This window comes from Poecilia latipinna, unplaced genomic scaffold, assembly GCF_001443285.1.
Source record: "Poecilia latipinna isolate Pla-1442-1.1 unplaced genomic scaffold, P_latipinna-1.0 Scaffold8, whole genome shotgun sequence".
Classification (NCBI taxonomy): domain Eukaryota; kingdom Metazoa; phylum Chordata; class Actinopteri; order Cyprinodontiformes; family Poeciliidae; genus Poecilia; species Poecilia latipinna.
This window is the reverse complement of record NW_015112624.1, coordinates 185,026-198,285: the sequence shown is the minus strand read 5'-3', so window position 1 is coordinate 198,285 and position 13,260 is coordinate 185,026. Positions and strand designations below refer to the sequence as shown.

The following is a 13,260-nucleotide window of genomic DNA, read 5'->3' as shown; positions in this document are numbered from 1 at the left end:
TGGAGGGGGTACTGGAGAGTGCCCATGCTAGAGACTCCCTTGTTCTGCTGGGGGACTTCAACGCTAACGTGGACAATGACAGTGAGACCTGGAGGGGCGTGATTGGGAGGAACGGCCCCACCCTGATCTGAACTCGAGTGGTGTTCTGTTGTTGGACTTCTGTGCTCGTCACGTATTGTCCATTACTAACTATGTTCAGGCACAACATGGCCATGTTGTGGTGCACTTGGCACCAGAGCACCCTAGGCCGCAGTTCGATGATCGACTTTGACATTGTTTCGTCGGATCTGCGGCTGTACGTCTTGGACACTCGGGTGAAAAGAGCTGTCCACTGACCACAACCTGGTGGTGAGTTGGCTGCAGTGGTGGGGGAGGATGCCGGTCAGACTTGGCAGGCCCAAACGTGTTAGACTCCAAATGGCACACTTGGATAACACCTGTACATCCTCATAAACATGTCCAAAATGACATTTCTTTTTGTGCTATTTTGATCAATCTTGAAATCCACGAGCAGAATATTTTATTCTACAGATAAAAAAAAAGTATTGGTAAAAAAAGGAGAAGGATCAAGCCTCAATTTATGTTTGGACCTAATAATTTTGAATATTTTAATTATGGCTTACATTTGCACATCTATTATGGTGGGTTAACATTTCTTCACCTCTACAGGTGTTAATTACCAGGACCTTCTGCTGTGAACACTCCCTGCTCAGGTAGCTTGTAGGTAGAGTTGAAAACTACCAAGTTAGGGAGGAAAGCAACAGTTTTCCTTAATACCATTTTATAAATCCAAGGTTTAAAGACATGTACATATGTATGCTTGTGGAGATTTAAAATAGTTTCCCTACCCAACCTCCTGTGGTTGAAATTAAATATAGCCAAAACACAATAATATATTAATCTTACACTTAAATAAATAAAATGTGGCCAAAGCAGAAATCTTTAGTATATAACATCCTAAATGCTCAGTTTTATTGCGAGCTTTACAACACTTTCAGCAAAATTAATACACTACAGATTTTTTGATACAGCAGCATAAATGTGGAACAAAATAAAAAGGCTTGTTGAAATCTTTTTTGGGGGAAAAAGGGTAAAACTGAGAGCTCTGGAACAAATTTAGAGAACAGTAACAATACAAACCTTCTGCAACACTGAAAACCTTGCATCATAAACAGGATGTCACATTCTCACATTTTTTCCAACATTAAAAAAATCCCCAAAACTATAATGTGTTTCACACAATGTGTTAGTCATTTTGATCATTTTGACATAGAAACGTAAAATCTGAGGTTTCAATATTACTATAGCATCATGTCTTCATCAAAGCTGTATGTTTAATGACTTGTGTTGGTAACTGGGTCAGCTCAGAGGAAGAAGAGTTTGTCGGACAACTGGATAGCCGGTTCTGAGTGCAGATACTGGCCGGACAGGAACGCTAGTTTGTGGGCGTACTTGCATGGTGCTGGGACACGAATGGTCCCTGGCCAGTTCCAGTACAGATGGCACATCTTGAACGTCAGCCTGATATGAGACCAAATTAGTAAGAGTTACCTTAACAGAACTCGAGCTGTTAAGTTCAGGAAAGAAAAACAGTCTAAATCAGTAGTTCAAACATTTATAACAAGCACTACCAAATACAGAGTTTTCCAAGTACCACCTTCTTGACAAATACTTTCAAAATTTACTGGGAACAGACTTGGACATTCAGTATGTTGTATGAAAGCAATACAAAAATCATTTTATTGTCTATGAGGGCTGATGATTGATGAGATTTTTATAATTTTTACTCAGAAGTTGAAACATCAAAGTTTGCAAAATGAAAACATCAGGATTTGGACTTCTCAGTGGAAGAGTCAAGTTTCTTGCCAATTCTGTCCTTTGATATTGTTGCCGTGCATGTAAAACGTTTACATATAAAGTCACGGTAAAAATCTGCTTCTTAAAATGTTTATCTCATTATATATTTCAAGCAAAGATCTATAGAGCCACCTTGTTATGAGCAAGGTGTCTGTAAATCACAGTGTATTCAGAGCGATGTGGGTAGAGCACTTACCTTTGTAAATGGTCAGGGCTGAGGTTAGCTGTGTTGTACAGGGAGATGTAGTGTGTAGGAAGTCCACAACCCTGACGAATGTGATGTGCCATCAGATAAAAGTCCACCCTAAACGTCAGGCACAAAACATAAATTAGTTGCTCAGCTGCTTTGCCTAAGTAGCCTATCAAGCCTAATCAAACTGACCAGTCCTTGTGAGTGAGGGTGTGATCCAGAACAGTTCCAGGTGGAGGTGTGCCAAAGCTGTTCGAAGCCCAGGAGTACAGATTGGTGCTGATGCGCTTTTGGACCACAATGAAGACCAGCTTGGGCTCGTAGCGGGGGAACGTCTCGAAGCATTTGATCAGCTGTGGTATCTCGTATTGCTCGACCATTTTTAGCTGGCCATCAGACACACCGTCCCGATACACCACAATCTTCTCAGGCAGGTTGTGATTTATCTGTACAGAGCAAACAGAATACATTGTGTTTTGGCTAATTAGTTTATTGTGATTTATATCTGGACCACCGTCTGCCGTTTGGAGGTTGAGTTGTTAAGCACACGTGCAGATTGTTACCTCGTGGTACTTCTGCAGTGCAGCCAGCAGGCAAACTCTGAAACCATGAATCAGTTCCTCTGTGGGCGTCTGGAAGGTAACCCTGGAGTACCAACGGGTCAGGGAGCTACTCGAGAGAAAGACAAATCAATTCAGATTCTTCTCAAATTAAGCTACAATGCAGAGTAAAAATTACAATTGTGACTCGAAGGTGCACTTTTCAGAAACTACTAGAGGGATGTTACCTCAAAACATGGATTGAGTCATTTGGAGGAAAAGTAAATAAAAACATGAAAGATACCTGTTCACGCTGGCAACAAATCCCATGACTGACTGATGTGATTTGCTGGTGTCATGGTGAACATCAACTCCAACTACCATCAGGTTTTTCTGTTTGAGTGGGAGAGAATTTGCTGTAAACAGAACATCTGCACTACATTGTGAACATGTTATGGGACCACTGGTTTTAAGAGCTGCAAGCATGCATAACTGTACATCCACCACAAATCCTAACTTACTGGTAGATAATTTTGGTATCTGAAACAAATGTCTTTTTTCCATTTTATAATTGCACTGCTCAAAGTAGCTGCCACTTTAATAAAAAGGAACTCAAAACATTAATTCCACATTTATTTGTGGAAACATCTGGTGCTTTTGATAAGGCCTCCACTCTGTTATACATCCAACGTTTCCACTGAAAACTGCTCTACCAGAGAAAATAGAGAATTTTTTTAAATGCAAACATCAGGGACGTATATGTCTCCAGAGCAAGACAACCTGTGGGTAAATCAGTTTATAGACTTGTTCTTCTGTGCTCTGACTATAGACCCCTTGCTCTGAGACAGCCTGTAATGAATACAACTATAGGAAGATGGTCACAGGAAGCAGAAGAAGCCCTAAAGGATTGTTTTGAGGTTACAGACTGAGATGCACTGTGCTAGCCACACAGAAAGGACATCGATACCATGACTAAATGTGAGACTGACTGAACTTCATCTTCATCCCCACAAGAACAGATGCTTCCCCAATAGCATTTAGTGACTTAAAGAACCATTGCTAAATAAAGAAAAAAAATAGTCTTCAGGGAGGGAGACAAGTAATAATTGAGAATAATAAAGCAACTTAAAGTCAAGATTAGAGGAATCAAGGAGGCGTATGAGAAGAAGCTGGAGAACAAGCTCCAACAGAATAAAATCAGATGTCAGGGATGAGGAATATCAGTATCTGCGAGCATCATGTTCTTTGATTTATCCTGTGCACTGAAAAATCAGTCAGGCTGTGGCTGTTCTGCGACTTGATACCCACCAGAGGGATGTTGACGGTCCAAAGTTCTCCTCCTAACTTGCTGTTCACCTGCAGCAGAATCTTCTGAGCAACACTCTTCAGCTTCATCTGCTGAGATATCGTCCGGACATTGATGGCCTAGAAACAAATTTACTTTTCAGTATCTGAATTGTAATATATACATATTTTTAAACATGTCAACCCCTCTGGGTTTAAACACAAGATTATTGTTGATGAAACACAATAAAACAAATCAAAACCAGAAACAACACTGACCTGAGAAGGAATCGGGCTTTTGACACAGCACAGTTTCTTGATGGCGCTATAGAGGTCATCTCTATTGCCGACCATGATGCACACAACCAGCTGCAAATTGGGCTACACACAGGTGTGAAACTAAAACTTAGTGTTGACTTCATTGCATTTAAAGGATTAAATAAGATTTGAACAAAGGTCTTCGTAAAATTAAAGAAAGAAAAAAAAACACTTATTTTGCTCAGTGGAAACAGTTTAATACATATTTTGTGTCTGTTAGCAAAGTTTAAGCAAATTTAACTTTAACTGCAGTCCAGTGCAAGGCATGAAAAACTTAGAAACTATTCTTGAAACAGTAGAAAACTGTGTGAAATACAGCTGAGCTGGTATTACTTTTAGTCTGAAAGACCTGCTATTCATCAATGTACAAAATGTCAAGAGGTCTTAGGCTATACATGTAAATTATGCATTTATTAAAAACGTTCAATAAAAAGTGCTGGCAGAGAAGTTGAGATTTGCAGAAGCCTTTGTTTGCTTCTATGGAAATTTTGTGTTAGACTTTCACACTCATTTACATCACAAAGCACACAGACATTACTGGAAGAGAGGAAAACCAGCCAGAGTTCAAAATCCATTTCTAACTTGCATGACTTAACATTAAATTAACAAACAAGGACAGTTCAACAGTTTTACACACAACAATACTAAACTAAACTAAAACATTAAATTTTATTTCTGGTTTAAATCATTAATTTAACAGATGGGACACCTGGGAAAATACCTAAAATATAAATCAGGATAATTTCTAGGGAGGTTGGGTTCAACTTGCATACATTTTTATCTTAGCTGCAGCTATAAACAAGTATACATCAACAAAACTAGAACTTAAATTACACAGTTCTAATTATAACACATTATAGGATAAATTTGAAATACATTTAATATAAAATGGGAGGGAATCCCTTTACCTCACTGGTGAGATGAGAGTGGATACTTTTGACGTACGTCTCAGTTCGTTCGTCCCGCAGCTCCACTCTAATGGGGCGAGCCATTCGTACCCCGATGGGTCCGGCTACCTTCTTAAAGGTGGAAACAAGTTCTTCAGCTTGGTCTGCACAACGAGAAGGGTAGAAGATTGCCCAGATGTTCAAAGGGACCTGGGAAGAATATGGATCCGTTAATTATTTCACAAACAACCTCAAACGTATTATAAAAACAAAAACTATCATTTGTCACTTACAGAGCTGATTGAAGTGTCTCTCACAACCTCTCTGGACCAGGAAACATCAGCTCCGGTCGCAAAGCAAGACGTCTGAAGACAGATGGTTTCAAGCGGCAAAGTTCTTCCTTGAATCTGCAGCAAAGGGGGAAAAATAAGCTTGAGCTACTTTGATCATTTAATGGGTCATCATTAAGATGTACCAGTCAAAACTAGAACATGTCCTAAAACCAGCACAGATATATTAACTGAACAACATAAAGATAATATTTTGAATATAAAAAGACTCATTAAATGAAGCACCAGATGAGATGATATTTTTCAATTTTTAAATAATCACACATTGGCATATTTTAATGACAAAGGATGGAAACTGAAGAGCAGCTAAATGTTGTTTTTGACTGAATCCAGAACATTATGTGCTGTGCTGAATGTATAGCCAATTAATTTGATCCGGCATCAAATCGTTAAAATAAAATCACAAGACCTTTCAAAACCTGCTGCCACATCTTCTTTCCATCCTCCTGAGGAACGTTCTACTTTGTAAGTTTGGTAATAAACAATCTTCAGAGATTTAGAGTAATATCTGTAATAAACAAGTAAGACGCCAAGAGTTTGGAGTGGCGGATCAAAAATTCAGACAGCAGGTTAAATAACAGCTAAAGTATAAACACAATGAAAACTAATCAGCCATGAAAACATATTTTGGCCAACTTCTGCATAGAGCTACATGTTTCTTTAGAATCAGTTGTTGTCCAAGCAGAGCACATATAGGTCTCTGAATAAAAAACACCTGCAGCACTTTGTCTTTAGATGAGTAAATAAGGGCAAGCCCACTTAGATGACATTTAGGTCATACGACAAATATAAAAAATAAAACCACCACCGACACCACATTTTGTCTTCTAACCCAGTGGTCTCCAGCTATGGTCCTCGGGGATCCATGTTCTACATGTTTCAGACAACCGCCTGCTTCAATGCACCTGTTTCAATTGAATGCATCATTTACCGGCTGGTGCAACACCTGAGTGAATTTGACTTCTCACATTCTTCAAATCAACAAAAATGGTGTCAGTGGTTAGTGTTTTTTTTGCTGAATACGTTTTAGTTTGTACCACCAAAACATCAAAGATTCAGGATAATTTTTTTCTCTAAACTTTAAGGACTGAAGAACTTTGGCTTTGATGATTATTTCATTTGAAGAATACATTTTCAATGCTTAAAACAAAAATTTTAAAAGTTTACTGTTGTCAGATTTGCATCAGGCACTTTGAGCAAGACTTCTCTTGTTGGACCCGGTACTGCAAAAATAAAACCACCACTGACACCACATTTACTGAGGAACTTTGCATTACCGTCTTCCCCAAACACAAAGTAATTAAAAACTTTTCTCTGTAGTGACTGGTTCCTACTATGAGGATCTCTGAGCCGATCTCCAGCCCCCATCGGCTGAGCTCCTTCACACTTTCAGGATTGGAGCTGATGTTCTTCAGAAGCTGCTTTATGGAGTTGGTGTGCTGCTCACTGCTCACGTTGATGTGATTGGTCAGGTCCTGTAAAAAAGTTAAGACACTCATTAACATTTACCCCAAGTGTTTTTTTTTTTTTTTTGCCATCATTGCTACCTAAAAGCACTTTAATTCATCTACTAATTGTCTTAAACTCTTTATATAACAGATGTATTTAGCACACTATAATAAAATTTGTTAAAATATGCAAGAACAGAAATCCTATTATCTTTAACACCACTGGTAAAATATGTAAGACAAATCTCATGATGTTAAATGAATAATCATGTTAGCAATATCATCATCATCATCATCAACTTTATTAATAGAGCACTTCAACACACAGCTGAGGCAAAGTGCTGAACATCATTAAAATATAAATAAGATGATAAAAGCATAGAAATATGTCCTCCCACTTCCTCATGAAAAAACAGAACATGTCTTTGGTGAGGAAAAACTTTGTAGCATTCTGTGAATAATATATCATTTAAAAAGTTCAGACATGTGCCTCACATACAGAATTAAAGAAACTTAAAAACAATTAATGAATGTTCTTTACATTAAAAAACACAACAAAGATTAGATTACATTTTAAATTCTGTCTCATCTGTGTATTGAGGTCAAAGTTTTGGTAGACTAAATGCTGACAAGGTTATGGCCCAGCAATGCTTACCTTCATGGCTCTCATGTCTTTCCTCATTTTCTCTGGGATTCCTGTCAAGAAGGAGAGCTCTGGCACCAAAAGGATCTCACCGGTGATGATTTGCTGCAAGAAAGGAACAGATGTGAAACAAAACTGAAAGAGCAAGAAGATAAACCCCTGAGCATCTTAATTTGAAGTTTTATTTTTTTATTCAGGATAAAAGTTTTAATCGTTTTTGGGTAGCTGACCACTGATGTCAAATTTGTTGTGTGGATTTGACTCTTTGATTTGTAAGCAGTGACATCCATTCTTTACAAAACATTAGAGAGAAAAAAAAAACATTTATTCCAAAATCCACCATGTTTGGCACCAAAAAACCTTAAACTTGGTGGTGCTGAGTAAGACTTGCTGCCACCAGTAGGTGGTGGTAGTATACTCTGACAAGAGTAATGGATGACAACTAAGCTGTCCACATGAAAGACAGTGAATGTTTTACTATGAATGTGTCGTTTTAAACTTTTAAATTCATGATGAAATCACTGATGATGAATGGAGATTTTACCTTCCCTCCTGGTTTGGACCTTTCCTTTGGTCGATGGAGGAGTAATGGTTGGTTCATCTCTTTGATTGTGATTCCATAGTTCTTACTGTAACAAAATCAAAAGCAGGACATTTGTTCTTGAACAGAATTTCTGATTTGGCTCAAAATATTTATCGGACTTGCACTTTTTCCTGTTGAGATTTGATTAGTTCAAAGATGGAGCAGAGGAGTCTCACCTGTAGTATTCCAAGAAGGTGGTTTTAGTGCCATCCATCAAAGTGAAGGTGTCGTTAGGAGACTTATTCCACTCAATGGAATCGATGCGGTACGTGCGGTTGTTGTAGCGTGTGATAACTATGGCTCCCACTAGTTCTTTGGTGCACACATCTTGGAAGTTCTCTTTGCTCTGTCTGTACAGCATGTTCCTACAAGACACCAGGACAACGGCTGAGGCTTCTCCTTTTTTTAAAATTTCATTTAAGTAGCCCCATACCTCGGTTTGTGGTACTTTTCCTCAAAAATTAGATGCTGGGGCGAGATTATGAAATTATAAATGGACAAATTCAGATGTCATTAGCCAAGTAGCTTCTCAACAAATCATCTCAATTATATCTGGAAATACGTATTTGAGCAGAAAGTTTTCACCGTTCCCTCCCAGAAGACAGACAAGAATATTACAGTGTTAAACCCATCAAGTTATACAAAGAGCCCAAAATAGACAGTGACATTTGTGTAATGTCCCTGTTTCTTACAGATAATGTGTGAAAAAAAATTTAATAAACACAAATGACAGAAGAAAAAACTAAACTGCTACATTCTACATTGTGAGTCACCTCAGAGACATGAAGGATATATTAGATAGTGTGCTGTGAAGAGTATGTGGAGCTCACAGTTTGGCTTTGTCACAAAAAATGACAATAGATGTCCATCTACTGTACATCCAACTTAGAATGTTATCAAAAAGTTATTTACTAAAAGATTCATTACACCAGGAATTATATATTCCAAACATTTTCTGACTGGATTCTGGCTTGCAGCTAATGCAGACCCAAGATTCAGTTTCTCAGAATAGTGAAATATTCTTTAATACTAATTAAAAATTGAACAGGAGAAAACATCAGCGATGTCTCAGGTTAAGGTGTTGGATGAAACGGCTGTGTTCAGTGGTCTTATGTTCTCTTGAAAACAAGTTTCAATTTGTCTGAGGTTTGGTGTGAAATGTCCATAGTGGGTGATCTGAGGAGACAAATCATGTCGTCTACGAGGGAATGTTGGAGCACTTCATGCTTTAATGGCCATGGTATCACTGTGCTTGATTGGCCAACAAACTGGGCAGATCTAAAACCCATAAGAGTCGATAGAGTTCTGCCAAGAGGAAGATGAGGAATCCTGGGCTTTAGGTTTTCATAACACTTCAGCAGAGCCACGGGCTGATCAATGCTACACGTGAAATTAATTCAAAACAAGCCTTGTATAGTACATGAACATACCTTCAATATATACCTATATTAAAAATTATTTCACGACAGTGTACTCTAATATACTCTCTTTTAATGAAAAAGACTTTTGCCCTTGAATTAGCTGTAACTCTTAATCTGAAAACTTATCAGACAAATGTTTATTACATACTGTGTATGTAATAATGTTGTAATTTGAATTAGTGAACTAAATCAACCTTTTATATTCCAATTCTTTAGAAACCATCTGTTCATGTAGGAATGTAGGAATAAGCAATGTATAAATTGGTTGACATTTCTGACAGACTTTAGCACGATTAGCGAAATTCATCAAGGCGAAACAAAAATTGCTAAAATATTCATTCGGAGCTGGGAGCTCCTGCTAAGAAGGCTAAACGGCTCTTTATTTTGAAGTGTAAACTCACATCATGTCCAGCACAGAGTCGTTCTGCAAAACTTTGTGAGTCACTTCCACAGACAGGTACAGACCTCCATCTGTGCGCTTAATAGCGGTCGCATAGCCTGGCCACACTTGAAGCCTACGAAGCCAAACAGAAAAATGCTCAATATGTTAGCGAGTCAAATTTTCTGAGGGTGAAAGTAAACTTGATACTAACCGTTGTTTTTCAAGAACAACAGCGCTTTCTGGATCATAATGGTTTCGGGCCACCTGCTTCAGCCCAATGATTTTCATCACCCTTGAAAGAGAAAAACTATGGTCATATCCAGTTATCTGTGCAGCTACACATTATTCTACAGCACTGTGGAAAAATGTACATCCCAGAAGGAAGGCCTTGAAGGGATATAAAAGAAACCAGTCATTTTCTTAAAATAGTCTGGATTGCTTTCAGACAAATGTATGTATGAGATTTCATTAGGTTACATTTAGTGTCAAAAATAAGAACCAAACAAATTTGTGAAATACCTTCTGAAAACCACATTGTAGAACGGGATGCAAAGGTCACAGTTCGGGGGCAAAATCTTTGTCATCTGGATTTTGATTTCTATTTCTTGGTTATCAGTCCGTCTTAAGCTCTTTAAAAGGACCTCCTGCATCTCATCAAAAGGTTAAAGGCAGACAAGAAAACTGTCAGTTTGGGTTTATTTTTCACTTATCTGCAAGGTAAAAAAGCTATTAATTAGTTATACTAATCCGCAGAGCATTCCAATCTGCTAAGGAACTGATTCAAGACATACTCAGTTTCCCCCAATGTATTTTAAACCTGGCGGGCCACAAGACTTTACTTGTGCCCCCACCAGGCTAAGCATTGCCTTTTTTTAAGTCCTTGTAAAATGTTTGCATTTTTTAAGACTTTATAGTTGGTGTTCAGGTATTAATCTTCCAATCTTTCAGTAACACATGATTATCAAGTGATATTTTAAAATTTCCTGTCAACTTTAAACATTTTTTTACTTCAAAAAATGATGGGCTGCTGGGTGAATGACTGCCCTTAACGCCCAGCCAAAGGACTTGGCAAGTTTTCTGGGGAAACCTTGAATAGCTGATATAATAACAAATCAACCGAAACCAGCTAAGTAGTCTGAAAAAAACAAAACAAAAAACAAAGATTTAAAGAAAACTTGAGTTGTCCAGGTCTGGTCCCAACTATACCAAGTAACACAATCCCTGTGAAACTTACATCTTTGAGTTTAACTGGCAGGTAAAGGATGGAGCCATCAAAAGCCACCACTTCTCCTGTGGTTGAGCGATGGTCCTTCATCATGCCAAAACGCATCGCCATGGATTCAACATTTGGACTGATGGGAAATTCAAGGCATTTCAAAATGCAGATAAAAACAGATAAAAACTTCTGTTTGCAGCTTCTAACGAAAAATATGAATTCTTATAGTGCAAAATATTCCCTTAAATCAAACTTTTGTTTTCATCATGTTTTGTTAGATGGAGAAGAAAGGGCAACGCCATGAAATCGTGTACTTACGTGAAGGTGACGTGGTACTGATAGACAGCTTCATTCTTGCATGAAACTACAATGTAGTTTGACCCAATTGTTATGGGAGCTCCTTTTGTTCCAGTTTTATTAATTGGCGTACTAAGCAGAGACAATCAAATAGAAATAGCAAAAATGTTAAACAAAATAAACTATTTACAGCTGGATGAGGTGGTAACACTTACTGTGGTTGAAATGGCCATTGTTACTTTCTGATACAGAACATGTAACTGTATCAAACTATTTTGCAACACCAGACACTAAAACAAAACCCTCTGAATGATGAAAAATGAAGGAACCGCCTCCAAATAAGATAAAACCAGGACAAAATGTTGTGGGTGACAAAGTGCTGATATTGTCTAATGACTGTGATATAAAAGCACACAACAGAAGCATACTTACCGTACTGCCTCCATTGTCATCTCCTTCTTTGGTTGTGCACTACTTAGAGGCACAGGCAAGTCCTGAGTCATTGGAACAACTTTCAAAACTCCTTTGGATTATTTATATAACAAGACAAACAACTTAATACATTTTAAAACACCTTCAGGAAAATTAAAGTGTAAAGAGGTTTAGGAAATGCATGGACAGACGGTCAGTTATCTGAAGCTTTCAGTACCTTCAGGATGAGGCGGAGACAGCGGGGCTTTTTGGGGATCAGATGTTGGAGAAACTGGCTTAATCTGACCTGAAGGCAAAGAAGAAAGCAAAGCCTGTCCTCTTCCCACTCCAAGTTGCGGCAGAGCTGCCCTTCCAAGTCCCACAACCATCTGAGGGCACAAACTTCAGCAGTGGAGAAAGCACAATACTCATCAATTACCCATCAATTACCATAGCAGCCAGGACTGCTAATGTGTTTCATGGTGGGAAAAGTAAAGCAGATTTTAGCTCTTACTGACAAACATATTCTTTATATTCATGTAGCATTAATGGAGTACATTTTTGGACTGCATAATCAAAACTTACACTTGACCAACAAGATAACAAAAACATATTTGAAATGTCCATATCGGCAGATGTCTTTCAGATTTTCTGAAACAAATGGTTGCAGATTACACCACAAATCACTGTATTTTATTCACTGTTGAAGTTATTTGATTATTTTTAAGTTGGTTAATAATATCAATGTTCATATGACTGAATAAAATTATAATCAACCAAGACGACTAAATAGCAAAATAAATATATTCAAATAATCCATAAGATAGTTTCAGGGTTCAGGTCAAATTTAACCATCAGGCTAACTACACTTGGTAGTGCAGCAGTAACATCCTGTAATACTGCTATTACAGGATGTTAACCATTTTTACAATCAACATCTGAGGTACTATACAGAATCAAAAAAACTACCTGTTTCCCCTGCCCATCGAGTCTCCACGGTGACCAGCACCCTGCATGGCGGTGGTGAGTCCTACCAGGGAACCTTGAACTTTCACCTGTCCATCATCTCCAGATTCTCCTCTTCCTGCAGAAGCATCAATTCTTAAGGCTTTACACAAAAACTAGATCATGAGTTTGAAGGAGTGCAGAAGCCTTTTAAGTGCATAATGCACTTTTAGTTTTATGGCAAATCTCCTACCAGTTCAAATGGACATTCACATTTCTAAGTGATTTCAGCCAACATTGCAGGCCTCTTAGCAGGATCAATGTCAGCAAAGTATAGGAGTCAAATATTAAGATGCCTAAAATACAGCTGGCAATAAAAATGCTAAATGTGCAACATAAGGAAATACAGTACCATATTTTCCGCACTATAAGGCGCACCGGATTATAAGGCGCACCTTCAATGAATGGCATATTTCAGGACTTTTTTCA

General features: G+C 38.1%; 1 protein-coding gene across 2 annotated transcripts in view; it reads right to left on the bottom strand.

Moving 5' to 3' along the window:
- Positions 1-940: 940 nt before the first annotated feature.
- piwil2 (piwi-like RNA-mediated gene silencing 2) overlaps positions 941-13,260 on the bottom strand; it is a 25,597-nt gene continuing 13,277 nt past the window's right edge. For both annotated transcript variants that reach the window (XM_015027569.1, XM_015027577.1), the window contains exons 4-24: positions 12,796-12,910; positions 12,065-12,228; positions 11,848-11,938; positions 11,437-11,547; positions 11,137-11,254; positions 10,422-10,546; positions 10,114-10,194; positions 9,922-10,035; positions 8,276-8,464; positions 8,061-8,145; positions 7,529-7,621; positions 6,760-6,900; positions 5,369-5,482; positions 5,097-5,285; positions 4,150-4,251; positions 3,895-4,011; positions 2,891-2,979; positions 2,611-2,716; positions 2,240-2,493; positions 2,054-2,161; positions 941-1,521 (exon numbers count right to left, since the gene is read on the bottom strand). In XM_015027569.1, coding sequence (XP_014883055.1) covers positions 1,365-1,521; positions 2,054-2,161; positions 2,240-2,493; positions 2,611-2,716; positions 2,891-2,979; positions 3,895-4,011; positions 4,150-4,251; positions 5,097-5,285; positions 5,369-5,482; positions 6,760-6,900; positions 7,529-7,621; positions 8,061-8,145; positions 8,276-8,464; positions 9,922-10,035; positions 10,114-10,194; positions 10,422-10,546; positions 11,137-11,254; positions 11,437-11,547; positions 11,848-11,938; positions 12,065-12,228; positions 12,796-12,910 — 2,663 coding nt within the window. In that variant the 3' untranslated portion in view covers positions 941-1,364. The remainder of the gene's footprint in view (positions 1,522-2,053; positions 2,162-2,239; positions 2,494-2,610; positions 2,717-2,890; positions 2,980-3,894; positions 4,012-4,149; positions 4,252-5,096; positions 5,286-5,368; positions 5,483-6,759; positions 6,901-7,528; positions 7,622-8,060; positions 8,146-8,275; positions 8,465-9,921; positions 10,036-10,113; positions 10,195-10,421; positions 10,547-11,136; positions 11,255-11,436; positions 11,548-11,847; positions 11,939-12,064; positions 12,229-12,795; positions 12,911-13,260) is intronic.